The sequence below is a fragment of the Magnolia sinica genome, chromosome 8 (genome assembly GCF_029962835.1).
Source record: "Magnolia sinica isolate HGM2019 chromosome 8, MsV1, whole genome shotgun sequence".
NCBI lineage: Eukaryota > Viridiplantae > Streptophyta > Magnoliopsida > Magnoliales > Magnoliaceae > Magnolia > Magnolia sinica.
In genome coordinates, this window is record NC_080580.1 from 55,028,605 (window position 1) to 55,053,515 (window position 24,911).

General features: G+C 39.3%; 1 protein-coding gene across 4 annotated transcripts in view; it reads right to left on the minus strand.

The window, feature by feature from the left end:
* LOC131253331 (anaphase-promoting complex subunit 1) overlaps positions 1–24,911 on the minus strand; it is a 206,160-nt gene that overhangs the window by 11,089 nt on the left and 170,160 nt on the right. For all 4 annotated transcript variants that reach the window (XM_058254294.1, XM_058254292.1, XM_058254295.1 and 1 more), the window contains 8 exons: positions 24,778–24,860; positions 24,535–24,591; positions 24,299–24,376; positions 24,040–24,161; positions 23,788–23,948; positions 22,585–22,661; positions 22,392–22,505; positions 12,656–12,757 (listed from right to left, as the gene is read on the minus strand). In XM_058254294.1, coding sequence (XP_058110277.1) covers positions 12,656–12,757; positions 22,392–22,505; positions 22,585–22,661; positions 23,788–23,948; positions 24,040–24,161; positions 24,299–24,376; positions 24,535–24,591; positions 24,778–24,860 — 794 coding nt within the window. The remainder of the gene's footprint in view (positions 1–12,655; positions 12,758–22,391; positions 22,506–22,584; positions 22,662–23,787; positions 23,949–24,039; positions 24,162–24,298; positions 24,377–24,534; positions 24,592–24,777; positions 24,861–24,911) is intronic.

The following is a 24,911-nucleotide window of genomic DNA, read 5'->3' on the forward strand; positions in this document are numbered from 1 at the left end:
TGTCCCCGCATCCCACGGGCTACCCGACTCGAGCCCGGTGTGAAAATGCCCCTACATTAATCACCCCCAGTGAGGAGTCTCGAACACGAGACCTCCCGCTCTGATACCAATTTGATGCAGGACAATTAACCAATTGCTCTAAAAGCTCGAATTGTTAGAGTATGATGAATTAATCCCTTTATCTCATAGCCCAGGCCCCACATCTCATGAGTTAGGACCTCGGCCGAACCCCCCTCGTGGGCCCACCTCACACGGGCCGCCCACCCCAAGTGTGTCCCCGCATCCCACAGGCTACCCCACTCGAGCCCGGTGTGAAATGCGCATTAATCACCCCCGGTGAAGAGTCTCGAACACGAGACCTCCCCCATGGGCCCCAAATCACATGGGTCACCCACCCTGAGTGTCCCCGCATCCCACGGGCTACCCCACTCGAGCCCGGTGTGAAAATGTCCCTGCATTAATCACCCCCGGTGAGGTGTCTCGAACACGAGACCTCCCGCTCTGAGACCAATTTGATGTAGGACAATTAACCAATTGCTCTAAAAGCTTGAACTATTAGAGTATGGCGAATTAATCCCTTTATCTCATAGCCCAAGCCCCACATCTCATGGGTTAGGACCTCAGCCGAACCCCCCTCGTAAGCCCACCTCACACAGACCGCCCACCCCGAGTGTGTCCCCGCATCCCACGGGCTACCCACTCAAGCCAGGTGTGAAATGCGCATTAATCACTCCCGGTGAGGAGTCGAACACGAGATCTCCCCCATGGGCCCCAAATCACATGTGTCACCCACCCCAAGTGTCCCCGCATCACACGGGCTACCCCACTCGAGTCCGGTGTGAAAATCCCCCTGCATTAGGACAAATACAACATTTGAGTCATCCATGTATCTCGCCGGTAACCTGTGATCCCTTAGCGGATTCCTTCTGATAGGTGGCTGCTTCATTTACTCCTGTACTTCTATGTACCTGCATTAGCCTATGTTTCATATATGTCTAATTGAATATCCACAATTAACTTTTCCACCTCGTGTTCATCCTTATGGAACAAGGATCCCTCGTCGAATTTGACATCATGACTAAAGATGATTTTCTGTGTGACCCGGTCATATAACCTGTACCCCTTCACACCACCACCATAGTCGACAAAGATGTACTTTTTAGCCATTTAGCCTAGCTTATCTCTCTCAACTGACGGTACATGAGAGTAAGCATCGCGACCAAATACATGCAGTCCCGAGTAGTCAACCTACTGACCACTCCATATTTTGGAATTTTGCAATCGATGGTCATAGAAGGGGACCAATTCACCAAGTAACAAATCATGTTAATGGCCTCAATCCACAATTCTTTGCCCAACCCAGTATTATTGATCATGCATCGGGCCCTCTCCAAGAGAGTCTGATTCATCCACTCAACCACACCATTCTGCTCTGGCGTGTGGCGCATTGTATTGTGCCTCATGATCCCTTCATCTTTGCAATACCGTTTGAACTCCCTAAAAGTGAATTTTCCACAGTTATCTATCCTCAACACTTTCACATTTCACCCTGACTGTTTTTCCACCATCACCTTCCACTGCTTGAAGTTGGTGAAAACAACAAATTTATTTTTCATAAAATAAACCCACACTTTTCTGTAATAGTCGTCAATAAATGTGACAAACCATGAGGACCCTCCACCAAAAACCACAGGCGCTAGCCCCCATACATCTAAATGCACATAACCAAGAACACCCTTACAAATATGTTTTCCAGACTTGAAAGATAACCTTGACTGTTTACCATATATACAATGCTCGCATATACTAAAATCAATGCTTTTAAAAATTAGAATTAAACAACGGTCAAAAAGTACCGTCACGCCCCGCTCACTCATGTGGCCCAAGCATGCATACCACATACGTGCAGACGTGGAATCTGCTATAGACGCTGCAACTTCACCTGATGAAGTGCTCTCGATCAACCTGTAAAGGTTTCCATTCCTCTGTGCCTTCATGACTATGAGTGCCCCCTTTGAAACTTTAAGGACACGATCAAACTCGGAGAATTTGCACCGTAGTGCCTCGAGTGCTCCTAAAGATATTGGACTCTTCCTCAAATCAGTAACGTGTCTCACGTCGGTCAAGATACGCTTCATGCCATTAAACATCTTGATGTGCACCAATCCAACACCTACCACTTTACAGGCATTATCATTGCCCATAAACACCTGGCCATCATCGCACCGATTGTAATTGTTGAAACTCCGATGAAGGGTCATGTGGTATGAAACCCCCGTGTCCAAAATTCATTCTTCGTCGAAGTACCCAAATTTTGATGCTGTCAACATGTCACTATTGTTCGCTTCCTCACTGGATTCCGCAATGTTGGCTTCCCTGGAAGAACTATATGAATTCTCCTTTCTCGATTTAGGATTCTAACAACCCTTCCTCTTTTGCCCGGTCATCCCACAATTATAGCACTTCAACTTGCCTTTACCCTTGCCCTTGGATTTAGACCGTGTTTCAACAAGAAACAAAGTATCACACATTGGAATATCTACATTCAATAATAACAAAGGAAAATTGAAGAACAAACATCAACGCTTATGTTGTTAATTCTAAATTCTTATTACATCCCTCACGTTTCCTTTGATTTCGAAACAAAGTACATTTTATCAATGTAATGAAAAGAAAGGAAAGCAATCTAATAGTGATTTCAGCAGCATTTCAACTTATGAAGTGTCCATCGCAGTGAGAGTTGTGTGGGTTCAAAACTCTTGCTCCGCATTGATGTACGTAGAATACATGCATAAGAGATCAACATGAGGGTGATTCTGATCTCGCGGGAAGACTGATCTTGCGGGAAGATACAAAATTGCCAACATACAGACTTGGAGACTGCTTGTTGTGAGGCCATGCAAGCAGTCCCTATTGTGCGGTCACGCAACAGACTCTTCCAATACACTACTTGTTGCATCTTCTTCTTCTTCAATTCTCATGTATCGCATCGCGAGATACCTGGATGCCGCAGCTTAGAACCTTCAAAGACTCTCGAAGCTCTATTTGAAACTCCCCATTTGTGAATGAATGAAAATGAGAAGAGGAGGGGATATTTATAGGCCTTCACACGTGTGAACTGCAAATTCGTACAACAAAGCACTGTTGCACGGTCGCACAACACATCTCTGTTGCGCGGAGCAATCTCATGTAGACTATCATTTTTCCGCACAACACTTCAGAACCCGTGGTACACCTTCAGAACCCACACAACTTAATGAATTTTATGCCATAACAAATGCCCCCTCAATCCTCTTTGATTACTTTAGAGATGGAATCAAAGTTGGATCGACTTTCTGTTATGCAGTAGATTGAGCAATGGATGAAAGAAAGAAATATTCATTGGCTTCCGCAGGGCTCCATCCTTCATACTCGGCCTTTAGGAATATGGTGACAATGCTAATGTTTCCTATCCAACCTTTATCTGCTTCTAGGAGCATGAATGTAGATAAGAATATAGAAGCGACACCTGCCCTGGTCAAGTGTCTGAAATTTCTTTAGAGGAACCTATCCCCCAAGTAAAGCTTGTGGACACGTTGGAGGGTTAGATTGCGTATGGTATTCTTTCAGAGGAATTGAGGAGATTGGGAGAGCAAACTACCGAAGCTACAACTCTGAATCCACAGAAAAATGATATTAGCATCTGTGGAAGTGAGAGCATGTATGAGCGGGATAGTAAATATTTACGAGGATGACATCGCAAACGAAGTCGCTACGATTGGTCAAGAGGCCTCGTAAGATGTATTTACACCAACCGGCCAAGCGAACGCTCCATTCCCCTCTTCCTTGCTAAATGTTGAGGGAAACGAGACTTTATATGCCGATGGTGTAGGCAGTAGCAGTGACGCTGCTTTCTTAGGACAGATCTTTGTTCCCCCACGCAACGTGGAGATTGATCAGGATATGACATTCTTTCCGGCAACCTCTAGAGGTAGATATCAACGTAAAACGTATTTTGATTAACAAGGCCGCAATTGCATCTTCCATAGTCTCAGTTACGATTGCTTGTGCAATTCATTTTCCGTCGGGACCTGTCCTTGTGACAGCTTCAGCGATTCCAGCTTTGAGCATCATTGTCAGAGGACTGTCGTTCAATGTTGCTCCTGCCGTGGCGATCCCTGCGACAGCTCTAGCAACTGCTGCTTTGAGCATCGTGGTCAAGGGATCGTCTTTTAATGTTGCTGCTTCCGTGGCAGTCCCTAATCTACCCAATGTCTCTTAATCAAGAATGCCCTCTCAACCATAGCATGTATATTCCTGGACCTTGAGCAATGGTCTCTCTTGCCAAGTTAGCCAAGATAGCATTTCAAAGTTTCACAATTCTTTAATCCAATTCCGTGATGTATTGACAATTTCAAAATAATCGCAATGTACTGACAATTCCGAACTAATCGTAATGTATTGACAATTCTGAAATAATTGTAATGTATTGACAATTTCGAAATAATCGTAATGTATTGACAATTCCGAAATAATCGTAATGAATTGTCAATTCTGAAATAATCGTAAATCAATACGTATTTGCGCATTTCTCTTTATCTTGAAGTATATAATATGACAATAATTTAGTCATTCTGTTTTTTGCTTGTTAGCATGCTTGCGTTGCATTCTCTTTCTTAGAGTTCAATTAGTACAATTTAGGTGTCGTAAGTAGTTAGTGGGAACAAAGTTTAGGCTCATAAGTAGTTGGAACATCACGGTTCAAGCTCTTGAGTGATTGGAGCAAACACAGTTTAAGCTCTTTAAGTAATTGGAGCGAACACAGTTAGAGGGAACACGGTTTGAGCTCATAAGTGATTGGAGCGAACACAGTTAGAGGGAACATAGTTTAAGCTCATAAGTGATTGGAGCGAACACAGTTTAAGCTCTTAAGTGATTGGAGCAAAAACAATTTAAGCTCGTAAGTTATTGGAGCGAACATAGTATTGGAGTCTTCACAGTTTATAATCGTAAGTTATTGGAGTCTATAATATTTAGAAATCCGGTAATAATCGACGAGACTCTTGCATATAATTGGCAATAGTCCAAAAATAATTGGTGCTAGATAATCTCACATATAATCGGCAATAGTCTGGAAATAATTGGCGATCGATAATCTCTTAGATAATCGGTGATGGTCCGGAAATAATTGGTGCTCGATAATCTCTTAAATAATTGGCAATGGTCTAGAAATAATTGGCATTGGATAATCTTGCATATAATCGGCAATAGTCCAAAGATAATTGGTGATTGATAATCTCTTAGATAATTGACGATGGTCCGGAAATAATTGGTGATCGATAATCTCTTAGATAATCGGCGATGGTCCAAAAATAATTGGTGATCGCCTGCAAGTAATTAAAGATAATCCAGAAATATTTGGCGATAGCCTCCAAGTAATTGAAGATAATCCGGAAATATTTGGCAATAGCCTTCAACAAATTGAAGATAATCTAGAAATATTTGGCGATAGCCTTTTTAGGGCACATATATAATTTTTTAAGGTCATTTTGGAGGTCGCATCATTCAGCTGTGATAATAATTCCGGCTCAAGGGTTGACATAAATAATAATTCGGTTGCGATAATAATTCCGGACGAGGCATCGACATAAGTAATAGTTTGGCCACGATAATAATTCCGGCCCAGGAGTCGTCCTGCAAAATTATTATCGACAGTTATTATGTCATAAAATCAACAATTACCTCTTTCGGAATCAAGGGATCAACAGTCCCATCTTACTACTTAGAGAAATATGTTTAAATGAATATTTGGAGATCGCGTCTCTCTCTGACTTTTCTTTTTATTAATCATTCTTCATCTTCACTTCATCAGAGAAGGAAGGTTCATGAAGATACATGACTAGAGATCACGCTGTTACAAGACTATTCGTCTCATTCATTATGTTGTTACATAGCCATACTACCCCCCTTATGATTGGGTAGACTTTTCCTGGATAATCTTCGCATTCAAAATTCCGTTTATTGTTTTCTTCAAAGAACAAGAATGACCATCTCATTTTGGGTCAAATCTTCCCCCAATTTTATGTATAAGCATGATGGGTTGTGCCAACACTAGAATCATGCCTCCTTTCTTTAAGGATCGCATTCCTTTAATGAAGATTGCGTTGATTGCCACTTTCCCTTCATTATATTTTTCCATAACAATTTCGTCTTTATCGATCATCTTTTGGAGCATATTTCTAATGACATGACAACTTTCAGTCTGATGCCCGAGCATACGGTGATAATGACAGTAATCCTTTTCTCTTGTCTTCCCCATTTCTCCAAGGCGTTTTGGCCGAGGTAACTCGATCCTCCCCATAGCCAATAATTGATTCATCATGGGAAGTATTTCTTCATTTGCAAATGCATATTTCTTATGGTCCTTATATTGTCCAGACCTTTTATCTATCATCTTGATCGTATAACCGTTCCTATTTTCTTCATTGTTGTTTCTTTGTCTACTTTGATAGTCTTCATTTTTCTCTTCTTTACCAGCGGCGTTGGCTGATGTTCTATTAAAGTTCTGGCGCAGTGGCTTCATACGAGAAGTGAAGACTTTCTTAGCAATCATTTCAAGAGCATGGGCCTTTGTAGCGAGATCATGAAAAGTCCATATATCAACCAGTTGAAAAATTCATCGACCGGTTCATTCTCTTTTTGACGGTTCATTCTCTTTTATGAAAAGTTCGACATAAAAGCCTCTTGCATTTGTTCCCAAGTATGAATAGATTTTGAAGCCAAAGCTGAATACCACCTAAAGGCTTTTCCAGTCAAGGACGATCCAAATAGTCGTAAGCAATACTAAGGAATTGTGGATAAATTCCCCATAATTGTCATGAAGTGCATCAGTTGTTCCTCCGGTGATCCGTCTCCATTAAACTTCTGAAAATCCGGGTATCTGAAATTAGTGGGAAACGACACCTCTATTTCACAGGAATACAACGTCTGGTATCGAAACCTTTTCTTATGTTCTCGTTCCTTTTCTATGCGGATGGTTTCAGTGACCACTTGTCAAATTTCTTCCTGTATTACGATCTGAGCAATAACAAGATGTAGACCCGTGAAATCCAACCATTCGTGGTTGCTCTCTTTCTTCTTATTGTTCATTATTGTTCATGACAGTTGTCATTGGAGGAGTAAAGACTTTCTCAGCTATGCGCTCATCTAGTGGAAGCTGGTCCAGTCTGATTAGTGCCTACAATAAAGACCTCTGCTTCTTTACTCTTTCGATTGGCCTGATATTGAAGGAGGAAATGAATGCTGCATCATTGGCGATAATGAGGAAAATGAACCGCTGCTCGACTCGAAACCAGCACATTGTCGTCGCGAGGAACTAGCCGACTCGAATCGTGGTATTCTTGATGCGAAAGCTTGCATTAAATCCATTGAAGGAGGTATTGCGGGCGAAAGTTCACTTGTCGCGATGGCTTTCCCTTTATCATTCTGGACTCTTAATGAATCTATGGTAGATGTACTTACCATACTAGTTGGCAGTGCGGGAAAACTTTGTGGGGTGACGGGCATTGCAGTCCTTCCCGAGTAAAATGAATGCGGAGCTGAGGCGAGGTTGCGCCTTTCGGTATTTCGCACGATCGGTCCTCTTATCACGTTTGGCGGGACCACGCTTCTCATGGAAGGGGATCGAGCCTTCTGTCTTCTGAACGTTACCACTGTCCATTCTTCATTATCCTATTATATTGTTGGTGAAGCAGAGATCATCCTAGACATCACTTGGTGTCGCCTGTTTCTAGTCATGACTGTTTGAACTTTCTTTGTGGGGCTCATGGACAGTGATTGCATGTCGTCGGCGTAATCAACGGAGAATCCATTGGGAGTGAAACAAAAGACCACGTTGATTGGAAGAGAAGTCATTGCGATCGCGAAAAATTAAAGTATCCTGGTATGACAAAGAAGTTTATCAATTGTTTTGGCCAAATCGGAATGTACTTTGTTTTGGAGATGAAGGGGGGGATGTTCCCGTTGAGAGTCGCCATTTTGGAGCCATTACGGCGCCTATTGATGTTCTTTTGATTATCCAGTTGTTAATATTAAACGTAGATATTCCAACCAGAGATTCTGGGTTCGATCCTTAGCAGAGTCGCCATTTTGTTTCGACAAGAAACAAAGTACGTGCATTGGAATATCTACATTCAATAATAATAAAGGAAAATCGAAGAACAAACATCATCGCTTATGTTGTTAATTCTAAATTCTTATTACATCCCTCACATTTCCCTTGATTTCAAAACGAAGTACATTTTATCAATGTAATGAAAAGAAAGGAATGCAATCTAATAGTGATTTCGACAACATTTCAACTTATGAAACATCCATTGCAATGACAGAGGAGTTGTGCGGGTTCAAAGCTCTTGCTCCGCATTAATGTACCTAGAATACATGCTTAAGAGATCAACTCGAGGGTGATTCTGATCTCGTGGGAAGATACAAAACTGCCAACATACAGACTTGGAGACTGCTTGTTGCACGGAGCAAGCAGACCCTATTGCGTGGTCATGCAACAGACTCTTACAATACACTACTTGCTGCATCTTCTTCTTCACTTCTTGACTATTACGCTGCAAGATACCTGGATGCTGCAATTCTATACCTTCGAAGACTCTCAAAGCTCTCTCTGATCTCTCTGAAACTCTCCACTTGTGAATGAATGAAATGAAAAGGGAAGTAGGGTATTTATAGGCCTTCACACGTGTGAATTGCAAATCTATACAACAGAGCACTGTTGCACGGTTGCACAACATGCTATATGTCCGGTCTAGGCAGCTTGCCCCTAATCTAGCAGCTTTCCTTGTGTTATGCGGTTGCGCAACAAAGCAATCTCATGTAGACTCATTTTTCCACACAACAGCTTCAGATCCGCACAATAACTTCAGAAACCGCGATACACCTTCAGAACCCACACAACTTAATGAATTTTATGCCATAATAAACCTCGATCACGATGATCCACTATCTTGCTCAAAATTTCTCCCCCTTGTAACCAGTGCATATGTAGAAGCACCCATGTCATCGTTTTTCTTTCTCATCGCCTTCGACTAATGGGCTGAGATAACGGTCTCGACGCTAATGGTAGTTCTACCGGTGCACAACAAGTCCTTGAACGACTCATATGAAGTCGAGAGAGAATTCAGCAGAATGCATGCCTATTCCTCATCTTTCATCGTTTCCTCCACATCCAATAGTTTGCAAATCAATCAATTGAAGTTACTAATGTGGGACTCAAAATCAGCCCCCTTCGCCATCTTCAGATTGAACAACTGAAGCTTCAAGTACAAACAATTCTCAAGAGATTTCTTTCGATAGATATTCTCTAATTTCGCCCATGTACTTGCTGTCATTTTCTCTCTCATGACATCATAGAGGACCTCATCCGTTAAGCACAATTGGATAGAGGTTCTCGTTTTCTCATCCATTTTGTTCCATTCATCTTCAATCAGATTTTGGTCGCTTTTCAAGGAACACATCATCCAATCCTTACTGAACTAGGACATCGGTCATCTTAACTTTCCATAATTCAAAATTGTTTTTACCGGAATATTTTTCTACATATAACTTTGGGTTAGATGCCATTGATATGCAGCTTTCAGATTCGATCTGCCTCTCAACATTAGCTCTGATACCACTTGTTAGGGAACCGCAAAAGCACACAGAGACGAATAAAGCAAAGTACTACCAATCGCACAACCAAGTCCAAACACAAACAATCAGAATTTTACATGGAAAAACCCTTGTGAGAAAAAACCACAGCACAAAGTGATAAGTAATGAACTATGAAAGCAGAAATTACAAGAGAGAGAGGTTACCGATTCGAACAAGCCTTGAATCTACTCCACAAGCCCAAGCTATGCCCTTGAAACCCTTAGGAATGAAGTAGAAAGCCCTATAACTCTTCTACTCCTTCCCAAAACCCAATTACACTCGATACACACACACACACACACACACACACACACACACACACACACACACTATCACAATCGGAATAGGAAACAAATCCCGCACTTACGCAACTTTGCGCGTGCGCTTGATGGGACTTCGATGGCATCGAACACTTTCGATGACATTAAGTAGCAACACCAAAACGTTCTAGCAACCAACATGTATTTTTCCGATGGCATCGACCTCTGCTTGATGGCATCGAGTGGTCTATCGATGGCATCGACATACCCTGTTCTTTATAGATTTAAGACATCAACAATAGTTTCTTCCTATTATTTTTTCTTGTCTTCAATTTTGTTTGTTTCTTTGCCTTCTAGATTCGAAGTAGTCTCCAATCCAAAGTGACACGAAGCTATGATGGATGAGATGAAGGCATGAGTAAAGAATGACACGTGGGAATTGGTAGAATTACCCAAAGGAATGGGGCCAATAGGTTCCAAATGGGTCTTTATAGTAAAACACATGGCAGATGGTTCTATTGAAATGTATAAAGCGACCCTTGTTTCTAAGCGGTACACTCAAACATATGGGATTGATTATATGGAAGCATTTCCTCTTGTTTGATTATATGGAAGCATTTCCTCTTCTAGCCAAGATGAACTCCATAAGGGTTCCCCTATTGCTTGTAGTCAATTTTTCTTGGCCACTGTATTAGCAAGATGTGAAAAATGCTTTTTCCATGGAGACTTGAAGGAGGAAATGTACATGCATTCTCCACCAGGTTTCAAGCTTCCCAACAATGAAGAAAAGGTCTGTAGGTTGAAGAAATCTATTTATAGATTCAAACAATCTCTTCAGGCATGGTTCGAGGGGTTGAGTAAGGCGATGAAGAGGATTGGTTATTCCCAGAGTCACGTTGATCATACTCTCTTTGTGAGGTGACGAGGACAATTGATTACAACTTTGATTACGTACATGGATGATATTTTGGGGATAGAAAATGATTCTTAGGAGATTCAAAACTTGAAGGAAATTTTGGCAAAAGAATATGATATTAAAAATCCAAGAAATTTGAAATATTTTTTGGGTATAAAGATTGCTCGATCAGGGAAAGATATCTTTATCTCTCAAAGAAAGTACACCTTAGACCTTAAGGATACTAGTAAACTAGGTTCTCGACTAGTAGACACTCCAATTGATCCTAATCATAAGTTGAGCCAAGGTGAGGAGTTGTTACCGAATAAAGAGAGAGATCAAAGATTGATTGGCCGACTACTCTACCTTTCTCTCATCTGACCTGACAAAGTATATGCAGTAAGTGTGGTGAGTCAATTTGTGCAGGTTCCTTGGATTTCTCACGTGGAGGTGGTTGAAAGAATCTTGAGATATTTGAAGGCATCTCCTAGGAAGGGCCTTTTATTTGCAGAACATGGGCATCTATGCAAAAAGGCCTAGCACTGATGTAGATTGGGCTGGCGTGTAGATGACAGAAAGTCGACTATAGGATATTGTATTTTTGTGGGGGGAAATTTGGTCACCTGAAGAAGCAAGAAACAAACTATAGTGGCTAAGTCTAGTGCTAAGGCAAAGTACAGGGCTATCGATCAGGGTGTTGCAAAGTTATTATGGCTAAAAAATTTGTTACGTGATTTGAAAATCAAGGCGAATGCTCATATGAAGTTGTTTTGTAATAAAAGGCAACCATTAGCATAGCACAAAATCCAATTCAACATGACTATACCAAGCACATTAAAGTTGACAGGCACTTCATTCATGAGCAAGTTCTCCCTCAAGGCCTTTGTTTACCATTTGTAACAATTGCTAATCAGCTTGCTGACACTTTCACCAAGGGAGTTATGAAGTCAAATTGAAACCTGTTCTTAAGAAGTTGGGCATGATAGATATTTGTGCCCAATTAGAGGGGGAGTGCTGAGATATGTGTTAGAAAGGGCTTTTATGTAATATGGGATAGAATAGGCCCAACTGATAATTTTCTCAAGCTCAAAATATATATATATATATATATATATATATATATATATATATATATATTGAAAAAGGTGCTGGAATGCACCTAGAAACATTTCTTTTCCCTCTCCTTTCTTCTTCTTTTCTTCTACCTTTCTATCTAAGATCCATTCCTATTTTCTACTAGGAAACAGAAACTTTGTTATATCTCAATAAATATTGACCATCTGGGAGTGTAAGATAGCTGGGAGTCCAATAACTTGACTACCAACTTGTCCATATGAAGGGAAGTGATCACCCATGCATATTATCTTGCACTAGTGACCACTTTCATTTTAACATCCAAGCAACTAACAGTCTCTTTTTCCACTGCCCCACCTCTACTTCCACATACAAGCAACCACAATTCTCCCTCCCTTCCTCACACGTGCGCGCGCGTGCAAACACACACACACACATGGATATGCGTATGCAGGTTAAAAAACTAATAGCCCTCATATCAGACCAAGACACATTCACGCTGGTCCCCACATGGTGAATGGCTCAGATCTCCCACCAATTCCATTCTTTGAGATTGAGTGGTTAGAAACATAGAATTGTTTGATGTGAATGCACATTGCATGTTACTAGTGTGCTTTGTGTCAATCCTGATTAACAAAATAATAGTATTCAAGGGTTCACAAATACTCATAAACTAGCAAATCAACTCCATTAAGATTAACTGGCAAATCACACACTGTAAAAAAGTGTAACAGTATGACAGACTTACAGCCATTTGGATTCCATAACTAGCATGTCCATCTGCAGAGTTTCGACCGCGCAGGTATCTCAGTAACCTAAATGTTTGCAAATGCCCGGAGCCTGCCATAACCTGGTTTCACATGAAAGGGTCGTGATAAAATAGAATTGAAAGAAAAGGAATGAAACAAATATCATAATCATGTAAAGCATAGCTACATAATGCATTATCCACAGAGGGAACCACAAAACAGTACCAATGTGAAGTATCAATACTCACCAACAATATCCATCATATAGAAAATCAGAACTAGTTGATGCATGAAACTGGAAATACAGAAGTGACTCAAGTGAATTTATTCCATTTATCACTATATTCAATCCATTAATAATTTCTTGCTAAATTAGAGAACATAGTTTGTAAACTGCACTAAGCAGGAGCCAGTTCAAATGTGGTAGACAGGAAAAGGTGATCCTCAAAAAGTTTGAAACACAAGAGAACCAAGGAGACACTTATCTAATATATTATTACAGGACTTTGAATATGCATTTCTTAAGGATTTAAAATCTGGCAACTCAGCACTGGCCAAAACTGTGTGTGATGGCCAAAACAGACGGAAACACAGATTAAATTCCAGGCCCTAAACAGTTTTTTTTTTTTTTTTTTTTTAAAAAAAGAAGAAAAATGAGGATAAACCCATATCACATAATGGTTCCCACCATTACTGTTACATATTATGTAACCATTTTTTAACACCATGGTCTCAAATCTCATCTCTTGAAGAAGAGATGGAGGCCACATGATTTCAAACGTTGGATTGGCCATCAACACCCTAAATCCATGGACATGGTATTAGAAAATGGTTACCTGTTATGCGATACGGGCTGCAACAGCTGTTCTGAGCAAAAGAAGTCCCGTAATGGGCCAATACGGGACCCAAAGGTACTGATATGGGCCCATAATGGTTCGATACACTTTCATCCTAGATTTATTTATTTATTATTTTTTTACCGCACAAGGCTGTAACAGCTGTTGCAGAGGTCATAATGGCCTGTAACAACCATAAGGTTGGCTGTTAGAGCCATAGTTATCGTTAGTAAATATTTCGGCCATGGATTTAAGTACCAATTTTGAACTGCAACAAACTCGTGGGCCGAAACTAGTATGCAATCACCACATCTAGGTCCCATTTTGGTCTTGTATATATGTGGTGACTCCCTATCCAGTGTTTTCAGAATCTCGTGATCTCATCAATATATCTGTTATCCTAGCTAGGCAATACAAAAACCAGGCTTTAATATCCCTTTTTCATAGTATTGTGCAATATATCGCGATATTGAGTTATATATCCACACTGACCCTTTATAAATTCTTAATGTCGTGCGATATCGAAAGGGATAAAAAGAAACTGATAATATTTTGTCTAGAAAATCCTCAAAAATTCATAAAAATCAATTAAAAAAAAAAAAAAAAAACTTCTTCCTAGTGCATTGTAAGGTGATTTCAACCAGTCCACTCTATATTGTTGGAAGAAAATCTTTGATTTTTTTTAATTAATTTTTATTTTTTATTTATTTTAAATAAAAAAAATCGTGATCGGAAGCTTCTTGGGGTTTGATTCTAAAAGGTGCACATTTTTTAGTTTTCATTCTTTTATATATATATATATATAGATATATAGATACAGTGTTCAAGTTGTCGGCAATATTATCGAAATATCGCCGATAATATCGGTATCGCTAGTCTTGCGTTACCGAAACCCCCTTATTTCGTTTCTCTTTGGATTATCGGCGAAATATCACAGATATCGGTGAAAAATCGGAGATATCGGCGAAAATCTTGGATTATCGCCGATAATATCGAGATTTTCGCACTGTACCTACCAACCACGATCCCTATTACGGGAAAACTGTGGCCAACAACCCATAAATCCGTAAGAAAACCCCTCTTTCAAAAAATTGAAAAAAATATCGGAAATAAGAAAACCCTTCTTTTGGAAAAAATATCGGAATCAAGAAGATCGCCTCCTTGTTGATCGGATCGGAAGTTGGAGTTCGGAAGAACGCATCGATCAACAGCGCCCGGTGCCATTCCGTTCAGATTTTCAGGTATGAAAATCCCCTTTCTGCATCAACCCTCTTTCAAAAATCTCATTTCTTCGGCAGAGATATCTCTTCCACGAAATTTTGGGGTTTTTTTTCTTTTCTTTTCGTAAAGAAAAACCCGTAATAGATATCGGGATTTTTTCTTTTCTTTTCTTTTCTTACCAACCTGATGAGGCATGCGCACCTACGCACATGCGCACCTTTGTACACGTGTCATGGGAGTGTAATCCGGACGGTCCATGTGATACGGAATCACATGACACCTCGTAGGGACAAATTTCATACCGATATAAAACTCTAGTAGGCTATAGAAAAGAGAAATGCAAATCAATAGATGAAACATTTTTCTTCTTTCATGGCCCACCAAAGTTTTGGATCAAAGTAAAAGTTGGGCCTTACAGGTTTCATGGGGTGCTGCATCATGTGGACCGTTCAAATTTTAGACTCCCATCATGTATGATGGCCCACCAAAAAGTTCGCACCAGTTACATACGAACGCAGTGAGTGTATATCAACGCATTACGCGGAACAATCCGCGCGTTTATAAAGGCAGCCCAGCCACCGCATGTAAGGCCCACCATGATTTATTTATTTTATCCACTCCGTCCATACACGTTAACAGATAATTTTAGGCGTTTATATATAAAAAAAAATTTGAGGCATATCCAATGTTCAAATGGACCACACCATAAGAAACAGTTGAATTGCATGTCTACCGTTGAAAAATATTTGGATGGCCACGTAAGTTTTGGATCAAGCTAATATTCGTGTTTTCCCTTCTTTCGTGTCATTTTTAACTTTTGAACGGGTTGGATTTCGAATAACGTTACGGTGGGCCTTAGGATAGTTTCAATTGTAGGAATCACTCTTGAACTGTTTTCTGTGATGGGGTCCAGTACAGATTTTTATCTACCTCATCCTTTCGCTCATGCCCTAAAATGATATCTCAAAATGGATGGACGGTGTGGATACAACACATACATCGTAGTGGGGCCTACAGAACATGGTGACTTCACTTCAGTAGCCGACCGCTACTCAAACTGTCAGTATCTAAGCCACGTCCGCGCGAATCGGAAACGGATCGGCTATTCCCCTACCACCAGCCATTGCTCTGTGGGTCCCACCATGATGTATGTGTTTCATCCATGCCGTTCATCTATTTTTATAGATAATTTTACGGTATGAGACCAAAAATGAGGTATATCCCAATCTTAAGTGGACCACATTACAGGAAACAGTGTTGAATGAACATTGACCATTTAAAACTTTTTGGGGCCATCCAATGAACATCTCACCTCTTTTTTTACTGTAAACATGTCTTTGATAGTATATCAGATCCATGAAAATGGTGGGACACACCACGATGATCACCTAGTCTGAGAATCAAGATGAACCGATTTTTGGGTGGGCCACAACTTCAAAATCAATGGGCAGCCGATGGAATACTTAGTGTACATGTGTGCCAGCCAAAAGGGTGGATCGACCTGATTTTCATTCCAGTTGATCATCATGGTGTGGTCCACCTTTGGCACGTAACCGATTTTGTACAATTGTGACACTTTTGTTAGAAAGAAATCATTGTCTCCGAAAATAACATCCAGGCAGGCCCTGGTTCAGTTGAATGGGGATAATTTCTTTAAATTTCTACTCAACTCCTATTTTTGGGCAAAAAATAGAAAGCTCCAAAAATGATATTTTGCTTATTGGGTCAACGCATGCTTTTTGGCCCCCATTAAATGGAAACTTTTAATTTAATGTATTCTTTTTGTAAATTTTTCATTCCTAAATATGTAAATATATGTATTTAGGCATGTCCTGAAGTTTCACTGAAAAATTCCACCATTTTCTCCATGTTTTCCCCTTTTTCCCTGCATTTCCGGTTATCGGCGATATTATCGGCGATAACGATATTATATCTTTATCTCCGGCCAACGAAACTTGTAGCGACACCGACAACTCGAACACTATATATATATATATATATATATATATATATATATATATATATATATATATATATATAAAATAAGAAATCCATGTTTTGCATGAAAATTATAGATTTAGAGTTTTGATTTCAAGATTTGGGAGAGATGGGCCAAGTTTAAGAATATTGGGAAAAAAAAAATTTCTAAATCAGTTGCAATCTTAGTATCCAAACATGAAATCAAACATGTATATAAACATTCTTGGCAATTTAAGGATTTTTTAGGGAAAAAAATTACAATTTTAATTAAAAAATAAATTAAAATTATTAGTAAATATTATTTTATTTTTTGGAAATCCACATGTATATTTCTACTTTCCTAGTTCTTTTAATTTTAAATGTAATACTTGTGTATCCATACATGTCTTCTTACATTTATAAATTTTATGAATTGACTTTGAATATAGTTGCATTAGTTCAGTCTAAAAGCGCATAGATTAGGACCCTGTGGAAAGGAAACCTATTATGTGCACTTGTTTTTTGTATTTTGTATTTCGTATTATTATTATTATTATTATTTTGTTAATTTCTAAGTGTGCATTAGTGTCTTTTTTTAACAAGTCCTAAAGTTTCATTGAAAATTTTAACCAATTTCCCAATGTTTCCCAACAGCAATGATAAAATTTACGCAATACAAATGATATATCCTATGCGATAACCGATATGTATCCATAAGCCAAGGATGCAATACATTACGCGATAACGATATGGAAAACATTGTTTGTTTCACTAAGAACTCACAATTTGTTTGGAGTTATGATACTAGGGGAATAGGCATGTGCGGTGCACATGGAGAGAGAAGGGAGACTTTCGGAGGGAAGGTGAAGAAAAGGAGAGAAAAATGGAACGAAAGGATGCGGCTACACACACAAAGAAAGAGAAGGTCACCAACAGTGGGCAACCCATCCACACTTTTTCCTGTTTTGTGGCATGCTCGAGTTTTAGATCTAACTCTTGTTTGGGATAGATGTTACTTAGTCATCATGGTGGGTCTCACATAGCCTTTGTTAGATGGGATTCTCATGCGAGCTAAATGCGAAGCATGAAAAGAGGTGGGAGCAGGCTTAGAGAGTAGCGGGTAAAATCCATAGTTTGTTGATGTGGCTAAAATCCAAACATTATTATGAGAATCTTAAAGGCCACAACTCCCATATAAGTAATTTTATGGGCAAAAATATCCTTGGATCCTCGTGTTATATAGAGATACTTTTGTTAAACAAATGTTGGGTTTAGATATCAAAAAAGATTTAGCCATTGCTGCTATTTTCTCTTTCTATCATTATCATCATCTAAGCCTTATCTAGGGCAGAAAGTCGGGAGGGTTCAACCCAACCGACCCAACATTGGGTTGGGCTCGGGCAGGATGTATCGGGTTTGGTCTTGGGCTTGGGCTATACAAGCACTAACTCAATAAAATTTTGGTCGGGCTCGGGTTGCCCAACCCAACCCGATAAAATTTCAGTCAGGCTCGGGTTAAGGTCTTGGGTTGCCCAACCCAAACCAATCGATATCTAGGTTACTTATAAATTATAATTAAGTGCGGATTGTCTACGTTGAAGGCACAGGAAATTCCAGTGTTGTCCCATCTCATTGGTCCACATCATTTCTGATGACTCAAGCTAACAAGATACGCCGGATTTCTCTCTCCCAAATAGATTGCGTGCTACACAACACGATTTTTAACATTTGGAACTTCTCTGGGCCCCACAATGATTTCTATTTTAGATCCACACTGTCGATCAATTTTTACAGATCATTCTAGAGCATGACCCCAAAAATGAGGCACATTCAAAACTCAAGTGGACCACACCACAGAAAGTAATAGGGATTGAACAAACTACCGTTGAAACTTTCCAAGGGCCAACTGTGAGGCACATTTTCCATCTGACCTATTCATAAGATCACACATACCTGGAGGAAGTTAAAATACAAATATCAGATTGATTAGAGCTTTTTGTGGCCCTAAAAAGTTTTCAACAGTAGCATCAATTCCTACTATTTTCAGTGGCATGGTCCACTTTAGCTTTGGATCTGCATTTTTTTTTTTTTTTATCATATCCTAGAATGATCTAAAAATTTAGATGGACGGTGTGGATTTAAGAAATACATTATCATGGGGCCCACATAAATTTCACACGTCAAGAAATTTTGTTGCTTGTTGTGTGGTGCAGAGGAGCAAATTAGGTGAGACATCGACCTCACCCAAGACTTTGCAGCCCTTACCATGGGGCCCACCTTGATGTGCGTATTCTTTATCTACTGTCCATCCATTTTTTTCAGATCATTTTAGAGCATGATCCCAAAAATTAAGAAGATCCAATTATCAGGTGGACTCAAGGTGTTCCGTAACGGTAACGGTGGCCGTAACGGCCACCACCATTACCGTTATGATACGGGCCGTAACAGCCGTTATGGCCCCCGTATCGGCCATTACGGCCATTTTTTATTTTTTGAAAAATGTTCTTTCTATGCCATTACGGGCCGTTTCAGCACGTTTTTCTGTAGCGGCCGTTTCGACCCCGTAACGCATAACGGTTATGACCGTTACAGTTATGTAACGGCCGTTACGTAACCGATTTGGAATACCATGGGTGGACTATAGTCTAGGAAACAGTGGTGATTGAACACCATACCATAAAAATCTTCTTAGGGTGAAAATTAATGTTTTCGTAGATTTTATTTGCCATGCAATCTGTTGATAAATTCACATAAGCCTGGATGAAGGGAAAAAACAAATATCAGCTTGATCCAAAACTTTTGTGGCCCATTAATGGTCAATCACCACTGTTTCCTATGGTATGATCCACCTGATAATTCAATTTGCTTCATTTTTTGCATAATACCCTAAAATGATCTAGGAAAAAGGATGGAAGTGTATTGAACTACATATATAATTAATAAAATCATAGGTACAAAAAATAAGACATGTATTGAAATATAATAGATTAATGTAATAACGAAAATATTAGCATGTATCCACTCGACCAACCATACAAACCCGATCGAGCCCATTTGGGTTGGGCTTGGGTTGAGGTATAGGAAGCTTGGGTTGGGCTAGGGACTTGAGCACCAACTCGACCCAACTCGCCCGACTTTCAGCCCTACTTGGAGGAGTTAAAATACAAATATCAGCTTGATCAAAACTTTGTGGCACCAAAAAGTTTTCAACGGCAGCATGAATACCTATTGTTTTTAGTGGTTTGGTCCACTTTAGCTTTGGACTTGCATTTTTTTGGGCTCATATCCTAGAATGATCTAAAAATTTAGATGGGCGATGTGGATTTAAGAAATACATTATCGCAGGGCCCATGTAAATTTCACACGTCAAGAAATTCCATTGCTTACCGTGTGTTGCATGGGAGCAGATTAGGTGAAACCCCAGCCTCACCCAAGACTATGCAACCCTTACCATAAGCCCACCTTGATGTGCGTATTCTGTATCCACTCCTTCCATCAGTTTTTTCATATCATTTTAGAGCATGATCCCAAAAATTAAGAAGATCCAATTATCAGGTGGACAGTCTAGGAAACAATGGTGAATGAACACCATACCATAAGTAACTTCTAAGGGCGCAAATTAATGTTTCCATAGATTTTATTTGCCATCCAATCTGTTGTTAAGTTCACATAAGCCTGGATGAAGGGAAACAACAAATATCAACTTGATCGAAAACTTTTGTCGCCCATTAATGATCAATCACCATTGTTTCCTATGGTATGGTCCACCTGATAATTAGATTTGCTTCATTTTTGCATAAAACCCTAAAATGATATGGGAAAAAGGATGGACGCGTATTGAAATAACTACATATATAATTAATAAAATCACAAGTACAAAAAATAAGACGTGTATTGAAATATAATAGACTAATGTAATAATGAAAAATATTAGTATGTATCCACCCGACCAACTCGACTGAGCCCGCTTGTGTTGGGCTTGGGTTGAGAATTCCCAACCCGAGGTTGGATTGGGTTGGGTTAGGGTTAAGGTATGGGAACCTTGGGTTGCGTTAGGGTTGAGCACCAAACCAACCCAACTCGCTCGACTTTTAGCCTACCTGGAGGAAGTTAAAATACAAATATCAGCTTGATTAGAGCTTTTTGTGGCCCCAAAAAATTTTCAACGGTAACATCATTTCCTACTATCTTCAGTGGTGTGGTCCACTTTAGCTTTGGATCTGCATTTTTTTGGGCTCATATCCTAGAATGATCTAAAAATTTAGATGGACGGTGTGGATTTATGAAATACATTATTGCGTCGCCTACGTAAACTTCACACGACAAGAAATTTTGTTGCTTCCTGTGTGGTGCAAGTGAGCGGATTAGGTGAGACCCCGACCTCAACCAAGACTTTGTAACCCTTACCGTGGGGCCCACCTTGATGTGGATATTCTATATCAACTCCATACACCCATTTTTTCAGATCACTTTATAGCATGATACCAAAAATTACGATCCAACTATCAGGTGAACTATAGTCCAGGAAACAATGGTGATTAAACACCCTACCATTAAAAATTCTTAAGGTGCAAATTAATGTTTTTGTAGATTTTATTTGTCATCCAATCTGTTGATAAATTCACATAAGCCTGGATGAAGGGAAAAAACAAATATCAACATGATCCAAAACTTTTGTGGCCCATTAATGGTCAATCACCATTGTTTCCTATGGTATGGTCCACCTGATAATTCGATCTACTTCATTTTTTGCATAATACCCTAAAATGATCTGGGATAAAGGTTGGACATGTATCGAAATAACTACATATATACTTAATAAAATCATAGGTTAAAAATTTAAAAAAAAATAAAAATAAAAATAAAAAAAAGACATGTATTGAAATATAATAGACTAATGTAATAACGAAAATATTGGCATGTATCCACTCGAACAACCCGACCGAGCCCGCTTGGGTTGAGAATTTTCAACTTGAGGTTGGGTTGGGTTAGGGTTGAGGTGTAGGAACCTTGGGTTGGGCTAGGGTTGAGCACCAACCTGACCCAATCCACCCGCCTTTCGGCCCTAGCCTTGTCCAATTAAAGGGGGTCGATTACATGAATTGTGTTCCGCCATGATGAAGATGTTCTCATCAATTCCGTTATAACTTCGCAATAAGCTAGCTATATTCTACTAGTTTGCAATCTTAAATGAAAATGGAATGACAACTAAACTGGGATACACTGATTCTTAGTTTTGTATTCACCACAAAGGCCCGAATGATAACCTTGACATGATGGTAAATTTTCAGCTACTAGCTTAAAATATATTCCCATTCTTAGAACTAGCCTACCAAGCTTTGATGCATTCTTTTGGCTTCATGCTCAAGGTAACGATTTGACTGCTGAAATTGAAGGAGGAGTTTCTTGCAACGGATAACATTGTTATCATCCTCAGGGGATAAATACATGAACAATGTGGAGGTGTTTAGTTCACTGAAAACTATGGAAGCAGTTAAGATACTGTTATTGGTATACTTTTGAGCTTTTCAAATAACGGTTTGCATGAATATAACTGGAAATCCAAACACAAACATTCTAAGAAAATGACCGTCAAGATGCCACGTTACCAACACAAACAGTCAAAGCATCAAATACTTGAGTGCAATTCTCAAAGAAACAGTGGTGAAAAAACCTAAATACCTAACATCTGATACAAAACTAAAAAGTACACGCTTACCACAGTAAGGGAAAGAACAATGAGATGAAGGCATGTCTCTAGTGTAAAACGATCTACATACTGTGATAACCCCTTTGGGAAGGTGTTCCCACTTGTAACAGAAATAGGCTTGATCTGCAAATGTAAAATGGAACAAATTGAACTTCTAAACTGTCAAAAGCAGGTAAAGACACATCACAACTGAAGGTAATACCTCATTCAAGAAGTAAATTGCATAATTATACAGCAGTTCCTGTGCATCACCATTTCTGGTACCAGCATACCTTAACCCTGCCAATGTTGTGGGAAGTATAAACCACTTTAGAAAATTAAATGTTTTCTCTGAGATATAACAGAAAAAAAATATATTGAAATCAGGGCAAAACAAGTTCCCAATATATATATATATATATATATATATATATATATATATAAAGCCAATTGGCTAAACCCCTCATTTTTTAAGACATCTTGAACACAATTTGCCTCTTCCAACATGGTCAAATGAGATCTCTAGCCAAGATAATATAACCCCAGATTAACATTGAAGATCTAGCTTAGCTTCCATATTGGGAATGTTAAATATGAAAAAAGCAAGTTTGGCCATAATTTAAGTAAAATTTAAAAACTGCCCCCATTAACTTAAACAGACAAGCAAATCCTATGGGCCTAAACTCCATCCCAAAACATACCTTGGCTCAACAATTACAAGAGATCACAAGTGGGACCAAGCTGGTCCACGAGTGGGATCACAACGGTCTGTTTAACATAGATGAAATGAGGATGTTGAAATGGATGAATGGCAAGACAACGGAGGATAGAATTATTAATGAATGCATTCGAGGGAGCTTAGGAGTAGCACCGATAGGTAATAAGATGAGGGAAAGTAGAATTAGATGGATTTGGTCATATGCAATGGAGACCAAGAACTACACTGGTTAGGATGTAGGAGTGAGTTGGTACAAGTTGAAGGCTCAAAAAGGGCAGGGGAAGGCCAAAAAGGATGTTAGTGGAGATAGTAAGAAAAGACTTAATGAACTATGGACTAACTGAAGTTATGGCCCTTGATAGAGTGGAATGGCAGAACAAGATTCTTGTAGCCGAGCCCAATTAATTGGGATACGGCTTAGATAATGACGATGATGATGAAACAATGGCTACTCTTCAAAGCCAAAACCATTGTATTTAACCATCATACATTGTGAACAATTTTGTCAAATAGGTAAAGTTGAATAAAAAAAAAATTTATTAAAATCAAATGAAATAAACCATCACTCATATCATATTCTAGAGGCAACGGTATCTCCATATCAGTAGGGTTCAATGATCAATCATATGTATGGTAATCAGAAAGGGAAAACAGATTGAGAGAGAGAGAGAGAGAGAGAGAGAGAGAGAGAGAGAGAGAGAGAGTAACCTAGCGAAATGCATGCTCCAGCTACTATATTCACATATGCCTGAATCAGGGCTTCTGCATCCATGTCATCACCGTCACTTGAGTCATCTCTAGTGTTCGTGACACCCTTTTTCACAATTTCAGGAATCTGGTTTTCGATCCATTCTCTAGAAGGATGGACTCTTCATTATTGCAAATGTTTTTGTTAGTAAATGCTCACAGATACCATTACCATAAACTGAATTACTCAACACATCAAATTAAGGAGGTCACCTGCTCCACATTATCAAATTCCGTGCAATGACGCGGAGCATTATAAAATCAGGCCGAACATAATGCAAATCAAAATGAGTGAGAGGAATAGAAAGCCTAGATGCCACGACCTCTGATTCTGTCTGTGACATAGAGCAACAGGGCAAACAAAAATGTTAGGCCTTGACTAATATGTGCATTTAAAATTATTGGAAAAGAAAAGATGTATAAACAGCATAACTAATGATAAATTATGGAGCTTCCTAATGGAAAATTTTACCTTCAAAAACATTAGTGCTAGTGCAATTGTAGCACCAGGTGCAGTAACATCAACATTGACCAGTGTTCCATCCATCAGCTAGATCAATCACAATCACACAACAGAATGAACTCATTAACACTAGTCAAAGAGGATCCAGATGCTCATTTTATTGAGGAAGTATAATCTGAAGTTCTAATATATGACAATCTAATAAAGAAAGATAATAAAATCAAGAGATTAGTAATTAGTATAACCTGCCCAGCACTGCGATTGCGATCATCTATTGTTTGTGCCATCTTCAGGGATCTCTCCTGAGGAAAGCAAGAAATTGCCAGATTTCATTAGAAAACATATTAGAAATTAGATATGGGTGGAGCCTTGTTAGCTGGTGATTAATATGGTAAAAAATTGCCATGATGTCACAAGTTCAACCCCAGATTACCCACCAAGAAAAAGCTAAAACAAAATATGATATTAAATCATTTCAAACATCATACATTTTGGAATTCTTTGCCACCAATGTATTGGAAAAGCCGATCCACCAAAGTGTCCACAGAACCAAATGCATCTTTGCCTTGACCTTCAAAAAGAACTGAATTTAGTTGGCAGTTGTAGCAAAAATCACAAGAAT